The sequence below is a fragment of the Diceros bicornis genome, chromosome 28 (assembly GCF_020826845.1).
Source record: "Diceros bicornis minor isolate mBicDic1 chromosome 28, mDicBic1.mat.cur, whole genome shotgun sequence".
NCBI lineage: Eukaryota > Metazoa > Chordata > Mammalia > Perissodactyla > Rhinocerotidae > Diceros > Diceros bicornis.
This window is the reverse complement of record NC_080767.1, coordinates 30,441,376-30,463,903: the sequence shown is the minus strand read 5'-3', so window position 1 is coordinate 30,463,903 and position 22,528 is coordinate 30,441,376. Positions and strand designations below refer to the sequence as shown.

Here is a 22,528-nt window from a genome sequence, read left to right as displayed (position 1 = left end):
GTGAATATGAAATTTAAATGATTACAATTTTTTTAATTTCACACAAATATGAAATACCTAGGGAAAAGTTGAAAAAAGATGTGTAAGACCTTCTAAAATGACAAAATATATTGAAATAAAATAAAAAGATATAGATAACTGAAGATATATAGCTTGTTCCCAGATTGGAGATTAAATATTTTTAAAATGGTAGTTCTCTCTAAGCTGTTGTATGTTTTGAATACCATCCCAAATAAAATATCAGTAGTTTCGTTTTGTTTTTAATTGTTAAGCAGAATCTAAAATTCAAATGGAAATGCAAGACAAAGAAAGGAATCAAAATAACTTATATTTAGTCTTTGGCTTATAACAAAGAAAATATTGTAGTGGAATGGAGAAAAGATGGATTTTTTAATGAATTGTTGTATATCTATTGCATATTGATGTGGAAGAAAATTAATTTGTGTCCATATCTTAGAACGTACACCCAAAGGGAACCCAGATGTATTTATATTCACATACTAAAGGCAAAGTAAGAATTTTTAAAAGTAAAAACCTAGAGGAATATCTTCAAGATCTTTTGGTAGAAACACACTTCTTAAATAGGACACAGAGTTAGCCACATACAAAATAAATGGTTGCATATGCCTACGTTAAGCTCTGTAAACACTGTTCATCAAAAGACTGATTAAGATGATGAAAATGAAGCCACATAATGAAAGAATAAATTCTCAATACATATGTCCAGCAAAAGGCTATATCCAGGATACATACAGAACTACAGGAAACCATTGAGAAAAAGAAAAATACCACCCAATAAAACTGCAGCAATTGACTAGAAAGAGACCATTTATAAGAGAGAATACCCAAATGATCAATAAGCATAGGTGATGGAGATAAACTACATGAGTTATCAGACAAATGCAAATTAAAACACCAACGTGGTACTTCTACAAGCTAATAAGAAGGTGTATAGTGGAAAAGATGGACAGTATAAATGTTGATGAGTAAGTGGACCACACCTTTTTATACATTACAGAGAGGAGTGTAAACTCATACATGCACTTTGTCTAACTTTTAAAAAATTATATTTATTAATTAATTGAAATATACATAAATTTTCATCCAAAAATTCCATCACTAGGTATATGTACAAACCCCAAACAGGGAAAGCCCAAATGTCAATCAAAACTAGAACTTATGAATAGGTTAAAGAATATAGATACAATCAAAAGCTATAAAGCCATGAGAAAAGTTAACCATAACTATGTAGAGCAAAACAAAATAGAAACAATAAAGAGTACATACTCTATGCTTTTATATAAAACAGCCAAACTGGTCAATTGTATTTGAAATCAGGATAATGTCAATCAAGTAATATGGTTAAACACATGGTTTTTTGAAGTCATGCATTTCTGAACTTAGGTCTTGGGGGAGCTACTTAATAGAACTCCCTGGGCTTTAGTTTGATTCTCTGTAAATATGAAAAATATTAACACCTTTATAACAAGATTGTGCAGAGGAGTAATAAATATACATTTAAATGCTTAATGAATGCCAGCTGTGATAGTTACTCAACTCTTTCACAGATTTTACAGTTTGGTAACATCTGAATTTCTCGCACATGAAAATAAACGAATTTGAGTGGTACTATGAAAATTCATTTTAGTATGTGTTGGTATGAGTAGCAGATAGAGAGGGTTATAAAGAAAAAAATGGAGATCCAATACTGCTTAGAGCCCAGGGAAGTAGCTCCAAAGTCTTGCAAGCTTGCAAGCTTGCAGTGAACATCATCAGGCTATAGGAGGGCTTGTAGTTTCACTGCAGAGCATTAATACACAGAGTTCAGAGGGCAGATATCGAAAAAAGAACAATCTGATGAGCATAAAGATGAGAGGAAACATAAAATGAGGCCAAGAGAGGAGTGGCTAATAGTTAAAGGGTTGTTAGTAAGAGCTGGCCAAGTTACAACTGCTGAAGGAGACACAGCCTGCATATATGCCCATGACAGTGAGGTTGAATTAATGATACCAAGGAGTGTCCTTGGTCCCGAACATGTTCTGTAGAATACGTTTCACATTCTTATTCCTCAGGTTCTGGATGAAAGCCTGGGGGTGACAACAGTGCACATCACAGAAGCATTTATGTCCTTGTCTTTGGAGTTGCATGATGATGAGAAAAAGAAAACATCTGCAATAGTTCTACAGTTTAAAAGCACTACAAAGAGATGGGAGCCACATGTAGACAAGGGTTTGCAGATTCCTTCGTGTTTTTACTGTAGTAACATTGGTTTATAATGTTATATAAATTTTGGGTGTACATCATATATTTCAATTTCTGTGTAGGTTACATCATGTTCAGCACCCACAGACTAATTACAATCCATCACCATACACTTGTACGTAATCACCTCTTTCACTCTCCTCCCTCCCCCTTCCCCTGTGGTAACCACTAATCTAATCTCTGTCTCTATGTGTTTGCTTGCTGTTGTTTTTATCTTCTATTTATAAGTGAGATCATACAGTATTTGACTTTCTCTCTCTTACTTATTTCACTAAGCATAATACCCTCAAGTCCACCCATGTTGTCACAGATGGCCAGATTTCATCCTTTTTTATGGCTGAGTAGTATTCCTATGTGTTTATACACCACATCTTCTTTATCCATTCATCCCTTGATGGTTACCTACATTGCTTCAACATCGGTAGCAGCATATTTTCAAGTACCATCTCTGACCGGGCAAGGGAAACAATAGAAAAAACAAACAAATGGGACTACATCAAACTAAAAAGATTCTGCACAGTAAAGGAAACCATCAACAAAACAATAAGACAACCTAACAATATGAAGAAGATATTTGCAAAACATATATCTGCTAAAGGGCTTAATCTCCAAAATATATAAAGAACTCATACATCTCAAGAACAAAAAAAAACTACCCAATTAAAAAATGGGCAAACTATATGAATAGATATTTCTCCAAAGAAGATATACAGATGGCCAACAGGCACGTGAAAAGATGTTCAACATCACTAATTATTAGGGAAACGCAAATCAAAACTACAATGAGATATCATCTCAGGCTCATCAGAATGACTATAATTAATAAGAAAGGAAATAACAAGTGTTGGAGAGGATGTAGAGAGAAGGGAAGTCTCATACACTGCTGGTGGGAGTGCAAACTGGAGCAGCCAGTGTAGAAAACAGTATGGAGATTCCTGAAAAATTAAGACAGAACTACCATACGATCCAGCTATTCCACTGCTGGGTATTTATCCAGAGAATGTTACTGGGTAGGTCAACTGAAATAAAGCCCAGTTCGAGGGACCTGATGGACCCAGGACAAGAAGTAACCAATTTGGCATTGAGGGACAATATTTGATCATCAATGCTTTCTATCAAAAGATTAAAAATCAAAAGAGGAAAATGATAATAAAATATTTATAAATTAAAGTGTATGGGGAAGCCATTCTTGTTTGAACTTGTTTTGGCCTGAATTTTATTTGAAATGAAGAAGCCTGACTTACAGCCTGTCAAATATACACTGTTATCTGCTTTAATCATTACTCTAAATTAAAAAATGTACTGTTTGAAGATAAGAATCACTACATCCCTTCTTATGATACCAGTACTCTTTAAAAAATAGGAATTAATGTCTCCCTTCCTGTGACACTAGGGCCATCTTGACCTGCTGTGTACACAATAATCTGTAAGGATATTCTTCGTGAACACTTGAAGGAATGTACCCCTGTCATGCTTGATGTACATGTCTTTGTTTTAAAATGGTATATAACTGACCTGAAAATCGCTCTTATCCAGAGGGCTTTCTTCCCTTGAAGGATGCTACTTTCTGGCTATATTCCTCAGTTTGGCTCTGATAAAACTCTCTTCTTTTCTTTACAATAGAATGATTATTGATTATTTGCATCAATACCTTGATAGTGAGCCATCATTTCCTTTCCACAACACGTTTACTTACTTGCTGAATCTTTGAATATATGTTAACTAATTTCAGAATCTTGAATTCATACCACTGTTAATAAAAAACTAACTTCAGTTCAAAAACTTTGTTTACAATTTTTCTTTATTATTAGAGAATATATTCAAAGTTCTGCATTCAACAATTACTTAGGTTACTTATGTTATGCTCCCCTTTACTCTAATTATGGTAGTAATTTGAAATATAGTTAGGTTCATTTGTTTTCTTTTATTCTATTTTGCTTTATTCCTTACCCTCTTCTATTTACTTTTTTGTAGGTAAAACATAACATGGTCAAAACTGTATGAATAAATATATTCATCTCTTCACCTTTTCTACCCCATTCCCACCCACTCCACCTTTTCTACCCCATTCCCACCCACCTACTGTAGGTAAGCAATCTCATTAGTTTCTGATTTATTCTTTTTGTGTTGCTTTTTGCTCAAATGGGCAGATAAATGTATATTTTATTTCCCCTTTACTTTCCCACAAAAAGTAGCATGGTATAGGTGCTTTTTTTACACATTGTTTTTCTTTTTTTTTCCATTTAACAATATATGCTGGAAATTTCTCTGTATTGATTAATAGATATCTTTGTCATTATCTTTTCACAGCTGAAAAGTACTCAATTGCATTGTTGTTCCATAGAATTTCCTTTTGGAGTCCTAGAATGAGATAGTGGTGATGAATGTATATGCCACTGAATTGTATGCCTCAAATGGTCAAAATGGTAAACTTCATGTTATGTATATTATAGTAAAAGGAAAATATTTTAAAGAGAAAGTAAGACGTAATATCAACATAAAGCATAGAAGATAATTATAAAATAATAATGTATGATTAATAAGTTAATAGATAGAGAATGGAATAACAAAATAAACACTTAATAAAATGGGAAACAAAGAAAAGCATTATGAAACAGAGGTCTCAAACAGAAAAGATATGGTAATGTGGAAATATTAATTAAAATATATCATGATGACATTAGGTGTTAACAGATCAAATTCTCCAGAAATATAATGATTGCCAATTTGCATAAAAAGAGCAAAATCCAACTTTACACTGTTAACAATGGACATATCACAGACATAAGGATATAGAAAAGTTTAAAATAAAGTGATGGAAAAGAAATACTATGAAAACACTAACCAAAAGCAAGGTGGTATACCCATATAATATCAGAAGAAGTATACGAGATGTTAAAGTAGGAGTCACTGTAGAGATAAAGAGGAATATCTCCTAATTATGAACACAATGGTGTGCTGTTAAATCCACAAAAAATGACTTTCTTTCTCTCTCTTTTTTAGAAAGCCTTGATCTGTGTGTTTTCTAATTTCCATAGTGTCATTATTCACATTATGGCTGATTTCAGTCTCCCAACATAATGTCACTGAATTTGGAGTTGGAGAGAAATATGCACAATCAGCTTGAAGCCAATGAAGGTCAAATTCAGCACACCACTACATAAAGAATCAGTCCGTCAGGAGCAGATCATGATGCTAAAACTGTGTGTCCTCAATGATCTAGCATAAAAAATGTAAAGCAAAAACTGTTATATCTAAAAGGAGAAAAAGACAGCTCCACAATTATAATTGTGTGTCATGTTTTGCACAATAATTTGTACATATCTTATAAGACATGATGAGAGTAAGCAGAAAAAAATAATTAGGAATAAAGAATATTTAGCAATCCAAGTAGCAAACTGGACCTAGGTAACATGGTAGCAACACTATACATTACAGACGAGTGCATGTTCTTCTAAAGTTATAGGGAGTTGTCAAACACACAATAATTTTAGGAGGTATATCTCACTGTGCTCATGACTGCACTAAGAGGATTTAGTGATGGTCACTTAAAGAACTTAGTCCTATTGACAAATATTAATAGGGCCTGTTTTATGTCTCTGTTCCTCAGGCTATATATGAAGGGGTTCAGCATGGGAGTAACTACTGCATACATGACTGAAGCAATTATGTCTTTGTCATTGGAGCTCCGTGGTGATGAGAAAAAGTAAACACCTGCAAGTGTCCCGTAGTATAAGGACACCACAAAGAGATGGGAGCCACAGGTTGAAAAGACTTTAAAGAGTCTCTTGGTGGAGGGGACTCTCAGGACAGTGGACCCTATCCGGATATATGACCCCAAGATGCTACTCAAAGGCAAAAAGAAAAGCATTCCTCCCTCAGTGAAAATGACCATCTCATTAATGGATATGTCTGAGCAGCTCATCTTTAGGAGGGCAATGAGGTCACAGTAGAAGTGGGGGATGGTATTGTCAACACAGAAGGACAGTTGGACCAAGAGGATGGTGTGCAAAAGAGCATGTGCACAACAGAATAACCAAGACCCAGCTACTAAGGAGACACACAACTCCTGCCTCATAACAGTTGTGTAGCGGAGTGGGTGACAGATGGCCACATACCTGTCATATGCCATCGCTGCGAGAAGGAAATTATCAAGACAAGCAAAAACTAAGAAAAAACACATCTGAGAAATGCACCCCACATAGGGGATGGATTGTTGCTGAGTCTGCATGTTCATGAGCATCTTTGGAATTGTGACAGATGAAAGGGAAATGTCAGAGAAGGCCAAGTGGCTAAGGAAGAAGTACATGGGGGTGTGGAGGCGAGAGTCCAGCCTGATGAGAAGGATGATGAGCAGGTTCCCCAGCACTGTGGTCAGGTACATCCCTAGGAACAAGGTGAAGAATAAGACCTCCCGCTCCAGCGAGAAGGAGAGCCCAAGGAGGAGGAACTCCGACATGCTGCTCTGGTTCTCAGTCTTCATAGTGCTCTTCTATATGCTGGGGATGAAGAAGGTTTGGGAATCTCAGGAACTTAGAAAAGATTATCAGGACCATCACATCTCATCTTGTAATTCTCTGGGAAATCAATGAATTTTTAATTACACTCATTAATTTCTCATACATGTGGATGTGTGTATCTTCACTCTATCCCAGTCTGGCTCCTGTAAACCATCACATCCAAAAGCAGGCAACAAGACCTTATTGCACAGAAGCAAGAAAGTGTTCATCGTTTTATTCAACCATTATTTATTGAACACTGAGTCTGAACATGAACTTCTACTAAGGACTGCAATTGCAGCAGTGAAAAAGAAAGGCAAGGTTCCTGCCCTTTGTGAGTATAGATCTTGATAAGAATAGAGAGATAATTCACTACACCAAGACAGAGCCAAATCATAATAATTCACTGTGACAAAATTAGAAGATGAGCCTCAGCAAACTGGTATCACTTGTTTTTGCCTTAAAGTAACGTGAGACCCCAATACTGAGGAGGTCTTGTTGGAGTATTGTCACATTCCTCCTGTGAACCTCACTGGGTTCCATTGACCTAAGGCAATAAACTAGTGGTCACTTGAGAAGTGGATGGTCATTTAAAACCAGAATAGTCCACAAACTCTCTTTTTTAAGAAGGGTGAACATTTTGATGAACATTTGGGTACTAGGCTACAAACTTTACCTACATTTCCTAATTAAATCCACACATCAGACTTACATTCCCAGATTAAAAAAATACTTTCAGAAGCACTAAAAATGTATGTTCTTTTACCAATTCAGCTCTTAGAAGATATAGAAACAGAAATGATATAAATTTTATATATATATATAAACTATAATATTTCCATTTTTTAGGTTAAAAATTATAATATATTGACTACTTCATGAAGTTCTATCTAATATGTTTGTGTGATCAGATCCATCTCTTAACCACTACACGTAGAAACTTCCTACATCTTTGGTCAGGAGCACCAGACACCCTGTGTTGATTTAGGGCTACAAAGAAGCCAAAGTAGATCAAAATCTTCTCAGTTTCCTGCCCAGGTAGTTCCCTTCATTTATACTGATCTATTTTCCAATTGACAAAGGACTCTCACATTCATTATCATTTATTCAAACAGTAAATATTTAATGAGGTCCTGTAAGTTTCATGAAGCAAGTATAATGACTTCCATTTTATAGATTGAAAACTGAGGCCAAAGTAAGTTTCCCAAATTCTCGCCACCATTTGATAGGGGTTCTGCACTCTAACTTCACACAGCAGGATGCTAATGTGTCTTTTCCTGGGATATTAAGTGAAGGGTTAAAACACTCTGAGTGACACAGTCACACTCAGATATATGATAATCACTATTTCCCTTTCAGAAACAGGGATTTGCTTGGCACTTTGGTTATTTCAGTCAACGGTGCTCCAGAGGAATGTACTAAAGGAAATATTTGAGTAGTGGGGGAAAATCAAAAGTCCCCAAAACACATAGAAATCACACACACATCGCTGATTGTGGATCCAAGCCGCCTGTGACCAGTTCCCATCCTAAGGGTTGGACAGTCAATATGTGGTTCAGTTCATAAACACTCATGTACATACACACAATTCATGAATAAAACCAAAGTGAGACATACACAACACACAAAGATGTACCATTCACCCACAAACAAACTCACAATGCACATCAAAACACCTGGTCACCTGACGCACACACTCAACTCACCATATATACATAACTCATCACTATCACACACATCACCCAAAACACACAAGGCCACACAGAATGCAAAAATCTCAGAGGAAATGCATGTCAAGAATATACATGCATACACAGCCACACAGTCACCACAACAAGGAGCACACACACTTCTGTTACTGAGAAGGGTGCTTCAGCCCCTTCTGACCACATCCTTCCCAAGGAAGGGATCAGCATGGGACAGCAAAGCCTATTCACACAGGCACAGTCATTAAACCACCACCAACCCATGAACGTGGTAACATGTACATGGTAACATAAACACAGACAAAAGGAACAATATACCTTCCTGCTCTCACACATGGGTGTATCACCCACAAACAGAGATCAAAGCTACACTAACCTACACTGCTGAGTAGAGGTTTAAGCCCTCTGACCTGGTTTCTTTGGTGATGTTGGACATCTTATCCAGCAGTAGAGAAAACAATCTCACTCCTGATGCTGAGCTCTCATCTGCTCAGCTGTGGCACCCACCCAGTGGGGGAAATGTCCCATCATAATAACAGTAGGCAAATATTTAAGATCACAGGCATGAACCAGGAGGCCCTAAATCGTATGTTAAGAGGCTGATAAGTGGATCTATATGCACTAAAACAGAGCCCAGATTGATTCTATCTCAGGAAAAAAATCAGACTGTGAGTCAGATACATAGCACACACCCATGCATGCAATACTCAAACAACGTGAACACAAGCATACACACACACGAACACCCATGAACACAGAGATACTCATACACAAACCCACCAGCACCAAGGCATGCCCATCACCGAGTTCAGATTTCCAGCTCCCTCAGATCTGTACTCATTGTGGTTGACCTCAGAAACCTGCTCCAGACTGTTGCCCAGATCCTCAGCTGATCTTCAGGAGAGTCAGAATCCAGACAAATAGAAGACATATCTGTGGCCTCAGCACTTCTACAGATTTTCATGTTCCTTCACCAACTGTGGAGCAATGAGCAAACAGATAGCGTTTTAATAACCATCAAGAGGAGAGAAACAGTGTTTCCAGGCTTTTGGGTCAGGGAGGAGTCACTGCAGGCTAATTGGCCAAGTTATTGCTTCCCTTTGGGGAGCTGTGTGTCCAGAAGCTGGAGGGGAATGGACTCCCAAGCGATGGAGTCTCTGAGGCCAGGTATACTTTTCTTCTTGGTCATGATTCCAGCTTGGACAAAGTTCTTTTTCTTTTTAAAAAAGATGTAATAATGGCTTGTTTACAAAGGTCTTGGCCAGTTTAAGGGAAACTATTAAGGGATGGTGAGGCATCCAGGGCTAGCAGCAGTGGGAAACAGGTGCAAAGAGAGGGAGTGGTGATGAGAACCTAGTGGGACACATAGGGGTAGGAGAGGACCCCTGGACAGGAACTGTGAACAGCCATGTCAACCTATGATCAAGTAGGGAGGAAAACAGGAGAATAAATGCAGTTCATATTCTGTTTCTGACAGAGGCTGCAATGAGAATATTTTGGAAGATCATAGTTGTCTGCCTAGATGCCAACTTTAAATTTAGAGCTAGACCTGTAGGATATTCTATTCTGTCTCATTGAGTAATGATGGACAAAGGATTCTTTTTTTGTGTGTGCGAGGAAGCTCAGCCCTGAGCTAACATCTGCCAATCCTCCTCTTTTTGCTGAGGAAGACCGGCCCAGGGCTAACATCCATGCCCATCTTCCTCCACTCTATATGGGATGCCACCACAGCATGGCCTGACAAGCGGTGCGTTGGTCTGCGCCCAGGATCTGAACCCCAGGCCGCTGCAGCAGAGCGCACCCACTTAAACTCTACGTGATTGGGCCGGCACCGACAAAGGATTCTTTTAACTTTTTATTTTGAAATAATTTCAGACTTACAGAAAAGTAAAAGTAATACAAAAAATTCTCATATACATTTCACCTAGATTCCCCAAAAGTTAATATTTAACCATTTTTGCTTTATTAGTATGTAGGTATACACGTATCTCACATTCGGCCTATAGATCTTTGGCAGGTACAACACAGTGCACGTTATCAGAAGGCAGCTTATATCAATTTTTCCAATTACTGGGGGTTTTGAATATTGGTCTATTAATTAAGGTGGTGTCTATAAGGTTTCTCTACTGTAAAGTTACTATTTTTATTTTCGAAATTAATAAATATAACCTGTAGATATTTTGCAGTTATATAAACATGCTATTTCTTTTTAAAATTTCAATCACTTTATATAACATCATACTTAATAAGAATGAAGTAATTCTTGCCTGAAACAATTATTGTAATTGTGGTGGCCAAATGGTGATTTTTCTCATTCCATCAATCGTTGTACATATAATAGTTCTCTGTAAGAGAGAAGTTTCCCTTCTCTACGATTTATTTTTTTAAATTAATTTATTTACATCATTATGGATTCATATAGTCTCATTTAATCTCTGAATCATAATCCATTAGAGTTATCATTCTTTTTTTAAATTATTTTATTGAGGTCAAATTGGTTTATAACATTGTATAAATTTCAGCTGCACATTATTATATTTCAGCTTCTGTATAGACTGCAGAATGTTCACCACCAATGTTCTAGTTTCCATCCATCATCATACATATATGCCCCTTTACCACTTTTGCCCTCCTCCCACCCCCTTCCTCTCTGGTAACTTCCAATCTGTTCTCTTTTATCTATGTGTGTGTGTGTTTATTGTTATACTTTTTAAAACTCAAGTTATTCAAGATTAAGCATTCGGGACCCCCTTTGAGCTAGCTCCTGTGTCCCCACTATTTGCAGAACACTTCCTTCCTTTAGGGTCAGCAAAATTTTCCCAGATCATCTTTGTATTTCCTGGCCCCAGCCCTGGAATCACCCATTGCTCTAAGGCATTTGGGCTCCTTTTAGAGAAGAATGGTGTTTAGAGAGAAAATTTGTTAGATATGTTCATTGCTTACAAGGCATATACATACATATATACATACATATACATATATGTATGTATGTATATGTGTGTGTATATGTATCATAGAAGGAAGTATAAACAAGAAACTAGTTGAAATGGTTACTCATAGAAGGTGGGTTTGGAATAGGGTGAAAAGAATGGGGGATGAGAATAGAATAAATATTGATATATAATACATAAACTTTAACTTATTCATTTATGTATTAAAAACCATGAGTTCAAACTGACGTCTCCAATTCCAGTGCCACCAGAGTTCTTCCCAGCCTCTCCTTTTCCATGTATGTGGTACCTTTCTCTGATCATGAGGAGTCATTCCCTTCTTCAACAACATATTTACTTATTCACTGAATCCTAGAATAGGTCCTAAGTAACTTCAGAATCTTGAACCCATATCACCATGAATGACAAAATTCCTTAAAACAGCTCAATATTTTTACAGTTTTTTTCTTTACTGTAACGGTTTATAGACAAAATGCTGCAGTCAAGAATTACGTGGGTTAGTTATTTTAATTTCTACTTCTCTCTAATCATATTATTTTTTTGAAATATAGTTAACTTGATTTGTTTTGCATTTTTTTTTCCTGAGCAAGATTTACCCTGAGCTAAGATCCACTGCCAATCTTCCTCTTTTTTTATGTGAGCCACCACCACAGCATGGCCACTGACAGTCAAGTGGTGTAGGTCTGAACCTGGGAACCGAACCCAGGCCATCAAAGCGAAGTGTGCCTAACTTAACCACTAGGCCACCAGGGCTGGCTCAACTTGTTTTGCTTTTATTAGATTTTTTTGTTGTTTACCATTCTTTTTTATTTGCCCACTTTTGAACAAGCAAAAGATAACCTGGTCAAAACACACAAACAGGTACACCCATCTCCCCATCCTTCCCACACATTCCCACACAGCCCTTTTAGAAAAACAAACTCATTAGTTTCTGACTTCTTCCTGTGATACTTTGCTCAAATGAGCAGATACAAGTATATTCTCTTATTTCTCCTTCATTTTTACACAAAAGGTAGCATGTTACAGGTACACTTGGACTCACTGCTTTCTTCTATTAACAATACATCCTGGAGATCATTCCAAAAAAAAAATAACAGATATTGTCACCTGGAGAATAATAAGAGCTATAATTATAAATTATAAAAGTAGAATCTACTAATTGCTTTAGATCATGGACCTGTATGAAATAATTGACTTTAGTTCCTAACATCTTAAGGAGGAATATTGTTTAAAAGTTTAGATCCCTTGTCTGGAGATTTGAAGGAATTTTACACAAATAAGACAAGAATGGAGAGACAGGAAGGGCCCGAGGCCTGGGAATAGTTATTGACAGGTTGGAGAGGCAGCCTCATTGCAGCAGAGAACCCTCCGCAACAGGAATGGCCTACAAAGATGATTTAAATCTCTCATGTGACTTCAGAAAAATAGTTGGCATCCCGTTACAAATACCGTACCCAGTGTGGCATAACAACTAGGGTTATAGAGTTAAGAAAAAAAAAAAAGACTCTCTCCAACACTTTGTACCTGGAGACTTATCCCAATGGATCAGGGCATGAGCTTGCACTCAAGACAAAATGCTAATATTTTTGCAGGGAAAACTGAATAATAATGTAGGACTGAGTCTAGGTAAGAAATATACTCAGTAAGGTACTCCAAATAGAAACTTAGAATGAGGGCCTAAACATGGAAATAAAGTGAAACCTCATTTTAAAACAGTAACTGTCCTGTGGGAGCATGGTGGATAACAAGAGAGAGGCTGCAAATTGGATTTCATCAGAGGAACAGGAAACCAGGGTATTGAATTAAAATCAATTTCATTGTGAAGACGACACACAACTGTCCATTTTTGGAAGGAGATTAGAAATGGCTGGGTCTGTTTAGGTATGACCCATTTTATGTTCTGGTTGAATTCTAAAAATGGAGGAACTGGTGAACAGGCAGTTTTGTCTGTCAAGATGTGAGTTTACTGGTGAAGAAAGATCCAGGGGAAATGAGGCAGGATTGACAAATGTCTAACTCCTGATGACTATATGCAATTTCTTGAACTGACTATGCAGTTGCAGTACCTCCATACAATTTCTTCTTTCAAAATATCTTTTTTTTTCCTGTATTAAAATTAGGTAGGAAGTCCTCAGGAGTTTTTACTTCTTTTTTTCCAATTATTATGACTTTAATTGATGTCATTAAGCTAGTTGATTGGTGAATATATTCACCAAAATGTTGATTAGTGAGGATTCAGGTTTTGATCCTTATCTTAATAGAAATGCCTCTACTGGTTTATTATTAAGTACATATTGGCTTTATAACTAAAGAATATTATTTTATTATGTATAATAATATAAATAATATAATATACAATTTATTTTACATAAAATATGTACAACATATAAATATATTCATTATATATAATATACATAATATAACATTGTACATAATAAAATATATTTATATATATAATATATATTTCATTTAATATATTAAGAGAGGATCCACCAATTCTTTTTTTTTCTTGATTGTTATCAAATTCTGTTGAGGCCTTTTCAGCATCTATGGAGAGAGTTATATGATTTTTAACCTAAGATTTATTAATTTGTTGTATTATATTAAGGATTTTCTAATAATGAACTAACTTCAAATTCTTGTGAAAATCACACTTGGTTGTATGTATTATTTTACGAATGTGGTGTTGGGTTCTATTGGCTGATATTTTACTGACTATGTTTGCATGAATAGTCATATGTACTGTCAACTTGAAATTTTATTTTTGTACTTCTTTCTCATGCTTACACATCGATGTCATATTTGTTTCATCCATAAAACAAATTAAGATGTTTTCTTTTATTTTCAATGCTGTGGAACAATTCATGTAGCATTCAGACTATGAGGTCTTTAACCATAGGTAGAATTCCCCATGAAATCGTATGGGCCTGCTTCCATTTTATGCAGTAGTTGCTTAATAGCTTTCTCCATTTATTCTACAGAAATTGAAGTGTTTAGACTTTTTATATCATACAGAGTCAGCTTTGCTAATATGTATTTCCCTGGAAAATTATCTAATTCAACTGAGTTTCCAAATTTATTTTCACAGAAGTGTCACATTAGGATTATTCAGATAATCCCCATAGGATATTGTTTTCTAGTTAAGTCAATATCCAATTTTATATTTACGAATCTTATGAATACCTCTGAATTTTCTAGTTTCTCCTATAATCACTTTCCTTCTGCCTAAAGAATACTCCTTGGTGTTTCTATTAGTAAAGTTCAGCTGGCAATTTTTTCTTTTCAGTTTTTGTTTTTCTGAAAATAATTTTATTTCACCTTCAGTTTTGAAGGACATATTTGCTAATGTAGTATTCTAGGTTTGGCAGACTTTTTTTTTCCACTTTACTAAAGATGTCACTCCTTTGTCCCTTTGATTTCCTTCAATCTTTTACTGCTGCTCTTGTTAAAAAGTGAGCTCCCAGTATTATTAGTGTTTTTTGAGTGTGATATTTGTATAGATATAGTTATTTCTCAATCTGGATCCTCAGGTCTCCCCCAAAAACTTGGTTGCATTTACTCTTCCCACTCCTACATATTCTGAGCATCTTACGTAGGCCTCAGTAACTAAGAACCACATTCTGCTCATCACCCACACTTGTGCCCAAGATAGAGAACATTTCTAGCACCCCAGAAGGTTTCTTCACATTCCTTTCTCAGAAGTAATTAAAATATGGAATAAAACAGCACATTTTCAAAATCATATCATTTCTTCATATTTATTAAAGGTAGACAAACTCATATGAGCCCATAATTTAAAGTAAATTAAGTTAAAAGTCATTGAAAGTTTATTGTATGTTAGCTTTTTAAAAATTGAAAATTCGATTTATGTAAGCAAAATTTTCTGTGATACTCCTTTTGACTGCCTCCTTACCTTGACCCTGGGAAGCCAAGGGAAGAAAGGCAGGATTTTCTTGGAGATGGTGGGACTGGAGGAGCTTCCATCATCACTCCTGTCAATTGGCATCCTCACTGCCCCCACCCTCAATGAGCATGTTGTAATAAAGCATCATATATTCTAATCATTATTAATAAAATGTGGAATCATTGAAGTCCATCTGGGTAATAAAAGCTTGCACATGAGGGATACATAGATGGATGTGGGAAAGGTCAACCTTCCTGGGTTGTATGTGCAGCCAGATTAAACTGGACATTCAGAATGTCTGTCCAGGTTTAATAGTTTCCTCATTCATTTGAATGTGTAATTGCTATAGATTTAGTGATTGTGACTTAAAGAAATCAACCCTATCAAAAAATATTTCTAGAGGATGTTTCATATCTCTGTTCCTCAAGCTGTAAATGAAAGGGTTCGGCATGGGGGCTGAACCATATACATTATACCATATGGTATAATGTACCATATACATTACAGAAATAATTATGTCTTTATCATTGGAGATAGATGATGAGGAGAAAAAGTAAACACCTGCAATAGTCCCATAGTAGAAGGACACCACAAAGAGATGGGAGCCACAGGGAGAAAAGGCTTTGAAGAATCTCTTGGTAGAGGGAACCCTCAGGACAGTCATCTCTATCTGGATATAACAGACCAAGACTCTAGTTAAAGGCAGAATGAAAAGCATTCTTCCCTCGGTAAAGATGATCAGCTCATTGAGGGAGGTGTCTGAGCAGCTACTCTTCAGGAGAGCAGTGAGGTCACAGAAGAAGTAAGGGATGTTATTGGCAGCAAAGAAGGGCAATTGGACCAAGAGAATAGTATGCAACAGGGCATGTGCACAGCAGAAGAACCAGGACCCAACTAGCAATGAGACACAAGCTCCTTCCTCATGATGGTGGTCTAGTGGAGTAGGTGACAGATAGCCACATATCTGTCATATGCCAACACTGAAAAAAGGAAATTGTCAAGACAACCAAACAATATGAAAAAATACACTTGTGAAATGCACCCTGTGAAGAGGATGGACTTTTGATTAGTATGCATGTCCATCAAAAATTTTGGGACAGCAGGGCCGGCCCCGTGGCTGAGTGGTTAGATGCGTACGCTCCGCTGCTGGAGGTCTGGGTTCAGATCCCGGGCGTGCACCCACACGCCGCTTCTCCCGCCATGCTGAGGCCATGTCTCGCGTGGAGCAACTAGAAGGATTTGCAGCTGTGACATGCAACTATCTACTGGGGCTTTGGGGGAAAATAAATAAATAAAATGATAAAAAACAAAACAAAACAAAATTTGGGACAGCAATAGATGAGAAAATGATATCCATGAAAGCCAAGAGGCTAAGGAAGAAATCCATGGGGGTGTGGAGGAAACAGTCCAAGCCTGAAGAGCAGGATAATGAGGAGGTTCCCCAGCACTGTGGTCAGGTGCATGCCCAGGAACAGGGCAAAGAGTATACCCTGCTGCTCTGGTGGGATGGGGAGCCCCAGGAGGAGGAACTCAGACACACTGTCTTGGTTCTCCCTCCTCATGCTGTTCATGTCTCTACTGGGGATAAAGGAAAGTGGGAAAAGTCAAGAACCTAGAATTAACGAAAACATTATAGCAATGTCCTTTTAAGTGAAAATTATTATTTTTAACTATACTTCTGTTTATTTCTCACACCTGTTGATACATAAATCACAAGTCTGTCTCATTTGGAGTCCAATGATATGTCATACCCCACAATACCTAAAAGATTTCCTTCCATGGGAACCAGAAGGCATTTTTTTTTCTTTTATTATGCAAAATGTATTGAACAGCAGCCTTGTCCCAGTTACTGTGCATGCACAGAGTACATAAGAGCAAATGAGAAATGCAAAGTCTCTACATTCAAGGAGTTTATATCTTCATATCAAGCCAGGTCAAACCTCAGTAACTGACTGTGGTAAAACATGAGATGGGCACTAGGAGACAAGTATCAATCAGTTCTTTTTAAGGAGATGTGAAACTCTGCAAATTGGAATAAAATCACTAAAGCTTTGTTTACAGGAATCAGTCTCACTTGGTCATGGTGTATGATCCTTTTAACGTGCTATTGAACTTGGAGTAATCTCAGGAACATGGAAAGGGTGATCAGGACCGTCACATCTTATACTGTAATTCTCTGAGAAAACAGAAATTTCAAATACAGTCCTCTTAATTTCTTACATCTGTGGATACATGCATCTTCACTCTTTCCCTGTATGGCTCTAGGAAAGCATCACACCCAAATACAGATGACAAGACTTCATTGCACAAGGGCAAGAAGGCATTCATTGTTTCGTTCATCTATTATTTATTGAACATTGAGTCTGTATCAGGACCTCTACTAAGGAGTAAGAATGCAGCAGTCAACAGAAAAGCAAGGTTCCTGCCCTCTGTGAGTGTAGACCTAGAATGAGCATAGAGGTATAATTCACTATATCAAGACAGAGCCAAATCATAATAAATCACTGTGGCAGAAATAGTAGATGAGCTTCAGCAAACTGATATTAGTTGTTTATGCCTTAAAGTAACGTGAGACTCCAGTACTGAGGCAGTGTTGTTGGAGCATTGTCAACTCCTCCTGTGAACTTGGCCAGGTCCCATTGACCTACAGTTGTAAACTGTGAGTGGTCATTTAAAACCACTCGATGCCAGAGTAGCTCTGAAACCAGAATAGTCCACAAACTACCTTTCATAAGAATGGTGAGCATGTTGGTGAACATTTGGTTATGAGGCTAAGGACTTTACCTACATTTCCTAATTAAATCCACACATTAGCCTTAACATTATCAAATTTAAAAATATCTTCCCCACCACACTAAGATTAAATGTTCTTTCACTTATTTTAGCTCTTAGAATTTAGAAAGAATATATGGAGTCCTATATATGTATCTACGAACTATATGTATTGCCATTTTCTGTAGGTTAAAAACTATAACATATTGACTACTTCATGCAGTTCTGCCTAATATGACAGTCTGATGAGAGCCTGCGCTCTTACTTACTGCACAAGGAAACTTCCCACATCATTGGTTAGGAGCGCCAAAAACCCTGTGTTGCTTTAGGACTGCAAGTAAGCCAAAGTAGTTAAAATTTTTCTTAGTTACCTGCCTAGATAGTTCCCTTCATTTGTATTGATCTATTTTTCAACTGATAAAAGACTCTCACATTTATTATCATTTATGCAAACAATAAATATTTATTGAGGGCCTGTTAGTTTCATGAGGCAAGTGTAATTCCTTCCATTTTACAGATTGAAAACTGAGGCCAAGGAGTTTAGTGATTTTCCCAAGGTTTCACTGCCGTTGGTGGAGGTCCTGCACCCTAAATTTACATAGCATGACACCTAATGTTTCTTTGCCTGGGGAATTAAGTGAAGGGTTAAAAACTCTGAGTGACTCAGTCACTCTCAGGTATATGAAAATCATGGCAGATCAATTTCAGAAACAGTGAGTTGCTTGGAGCTTTGTTTATCTTAGTAAATGGTGCTCCTGAGGAAAGCACTGAAGGAAATATTTGAGTCATGGGGTAACATCCAAAGCCCCAAGCACACATACAAATCACTCACACACTCACACACACACAAACCCACTGTTGATTTGAGGATTCCGGTTACCGGTGACCAGTTCCCATTCTAAGGGAAGGAAGGCCATTTTGTGGTTCTGTTCATGAACACTCATACATATATACAAATCATAAATAAGCAAAGTGAGACATACACAACACAATGATGTACCATTCGCCGACAAGCATACTTACAACTCACATTAACACACTCAACACGTGACACATCTGATAAACACTCAACTCACCACATATACATAGCTCATCACTATACACTCACATCACCAAAAACACATAAGGCCACACACGATTCAAAATTCTCACAAGAAACACACCCAAAAAACACACATCCACACCAAGACACGGTCTCAGCACAAGAAGCAGCACACACATTTCCATTACTGAGAGGCATGCTTTGGTCCCTTCTAACCCACATTCTACCCAAGGAAGGCAGTCAGCCTGGGTTTGTTAAGCCTATTTCAGTCATAGACACAGTCATTAAACCACCATGAACAACTCATGCAGGTATTAACATACACATAGCAACATACACACAGAAAATATTAAACAATACACTTTCCTGCTCTCACTCACAAGTGTGTCATCCACAAACACAAGTTGCACATACGCTTGCACCCTGCTGAGCAGAGGTTTGAGCCCTCTCTGACCTTGGTTCCTTGGCGAGGTTTGGCATCTTCTTCTCCAGCAGCAGAGACGACAATCTCACTCCTGATGCTGAGTTTTCATCCACTCAGCTGTGACGCCCACCCAGTGGGGAAAATGTGCCATCATAACAATAGGAGGCAAATATTTTAAATCACGGGCATAATTAGGGGTCACTAATCATACGGTAGGATGCTGATAACGTAGTTTACATGCACTAAAACAGAGCCCAGATTGGGTCTAACTCAGGAAAAGAATCAGGCTGTGAGTCAGATACAGAGTACACACACAGGCATGCAACTATCAAATGACATGAACACAAGCACACATAATACATGCAGACACACACCCGTGAACACAAAGGCACACAAACCCACAAGCACACAGGCAGATCCATCGCCAGGTATAGATTTCCTCCTCCCTCTGACCTGTGCTCATTGTTGGTGACCTCAGACACCTTCTTTTCCAGGCTGTTGCCCAAATCTTCAGCTTCTCTTCAGGTGACTCAGTCTCCAGACAAAAAGAAGAAATATCTGCGGCCTCAGCACTTTCATATTCCTTAACCAGCTCCAGAGAAATGAGGAAAAAGATAATGTTTTAATTACCAGAGAGAGAACTGAAACCAAGTCCCTAAACTTCTGGCTAATTTCTAATAGTCCTTTGGGGAGCTGCGTGTCCGGGAGTCAGATAGACTGAAGTCCCAGGAGATGGTGTCCCAATGCCAGCAATGCCCTGAACTCCTTCCTTTTGGGGCCTGGTTCCAGCTGAGACAAAGGATTTTTTACCTTTTTATTTTGAAATTATTTCAGACTTATAGAAAGGTTGTAAAAATGAGGCAAAGTATTCCTACACACACTTCAGCCGTATTTTCACAATGGTTAACGTTTCACACTGTTTAGTTAAGTATTTATGTATATTTCAGGCTTAGGTTTTCAGCATGTCTACCACAGTGCATATTATCAGAAGGCACATGATACCAATTTTTCCAATTACTAGTGATTTTGTCCTTGATCAGTTGGTTAAGGTGGTGTGTGCCATGTTCTCTACTGTAAAGTTACCGTGCTAAACCTTATAATAAGTGTCATTTTGGTAGAGATTTTCAGACTATATTACCATAACTTTTTTCATATTAAAATTTCACTCACTGTATTTAACATCTGTTGGTGATTCTTATATGAAAAATTATTGCAAATGTCATGGCCAAATGGATATTTGCTAATTCTATCATTTCTTCTATGTTTATCAGTTGTACTCTCCTATAAGAAGGAACTTTCCATCAGCCCTAAAGCGTTTGTTTTTTCATCAATTTATTTATATTATTATAGACTCGTGGATTCTTATTTATTTGAGACATAATCTATTCCTAGTTTTATTCATTTTAAAGATCAAATTATTCCAGATTTGGCCAGTGGGAGCCCCTTGAGCTGGCTTGATGTCCCCATGATTTGTTGAGCACATTTTACTCTCAGGCTCAGAAAAATTTTCTTGGATAATCTTGTCATGCCTTGGCCCCAGCTGGGAATCATCTTTTTTATAAGTAATGTTTTTCCCTTTTAGAGGAGAATGGTAGAGAATAATTTGACATTAAGTGTGTTAATTTCTTTCAAGGCTGCTAAATGATCTCAGAGGATGCAGGTAGGAAATCTATGTAAAAGAAACACAGGTAGTAGAAACTAGAAACTGATAAACTAAGAAAATGACTAGCCATAGGAGAGGGGCCAAGAGGTGGACAGAAACAATGGGGGATGGGAACAGTATAAATGTTGATATATAATATATAAATTTCAATTTATACATTTAAATACATGAGCTCAAGTTGATATCTCCAATTCTAGTTTGATACTATACAGTATTTTTCAAGCACTCCTTTTACATGTATATGGCACCTTTCCCCTGAAAAGAAAATATTTTTATGTTAAAGTACATGGGGAAGCCCTTCTGGTTTGAACTTGACTTGGTCTGATTTTTATTTGAACCAAAGTAGCCTGACTTACAGCCTATCAAACATACATTGTACACCTGCTTTAATCATTACCCTAAAATAAAGAATGTACTCATTGAAGATAAGAATTAATGCCTCCCTTCTTATGATGCCAGCACATTTGAAAGATAAGAATGAATGTATCCCTTCCTACGATGCCAGGGTCATGTTGTCCAACTGTGTACGTGCTCATTGTAATGAACATCTCCTTGAAGACTTGAAAGGATGTACCCCCCTCATGCTTGATGTATGTATCTTTGTTTTGAAATGGTAATAACTTTGCTGAAAGTTGCTCCACTCCGGAGTGCTTTCTTCTCTTGCAAAGGCTACGACTCCAGGGCTCATCTCCTCAGTTTGGCTCAAAGAAATCTCTCTTCTTTTCTTTACTATAGAATGATTATTGATTATTGCATTGACATTTCTTGTGAGCCAGGCAGGAGTTCAGAGAAAGCCACCTGAGACCAGCTGGAGCCTACTTTGAACAGCACCTGGTACTAGCACAGACCGTTTGTATCCCTCCAGCTTCACTGCACCCTTCAGATGTTTTGGTTAGTTCTCCTGAAATCCAGACTTCCTCATTAAGTTGATGGTCCTGGCTTTTGTTCAAGCTGTTTTCTGTATTAGGATTTTAACATCTTAAGGGAGTACCGGTACCTTTCCCAGGTAAGGGGAACATAGGGAGAAATTTGGATTGAACTGGCATGGCTGACCTTTTAATTTGGCTTTAAAAATTAGAAAAGATTTATGCTTATAAAGTTGGAACAAATTGCTTGATGGCAAAATGAGAGGCTGAACTCATCCAGCTCCAAAGATAAAGGACACTTGCTCCTTCCAGCTGCAAGCCCTTCTCAGGTGACTCAGAATCTAGTGGAAGTGTCTGAGGTTAATCCTCTCAATATGCAGTGGCCCCATAGGGGACTCCATTGTGATTGTTCACATAAAATAGTTGATGATTCCTCTGG

At 37.3% G+C, this 22,528-nt stretch overlaps 1 protein-coding gene and 1 pseudogene across 1 annotated transcript; both read right to left on the bottom strand.

The window, feature by feature from the left end:
* Positions 1-5,806: 5,806 nt before the first annotated feature.
* Positions 5,807-6,815, bottom strand: LOC131393309 (olfactory receptor 1J4-like). Its single transcript, XM_058523959.1, has one exon. The coding sequence runs from the start codon at positions 6,743-6,745 to the stop codon at positions 5,807-5,809; it is 939 nt and encodes a 312-aa protein (XP_058379942.1). The 5' UTR covers positions 6,746-6,815.
* Positions 6,816-15,665: 8,850 nt separating this feature from the next.
* On the bottom strand, positions 15,666-16,884 carry LOC131393304 (olfactory receptor 1J4-like; annotated as a pseudogene).
* Positions 16,885-22,528: the final 5,644 nt, after the last annotated feature.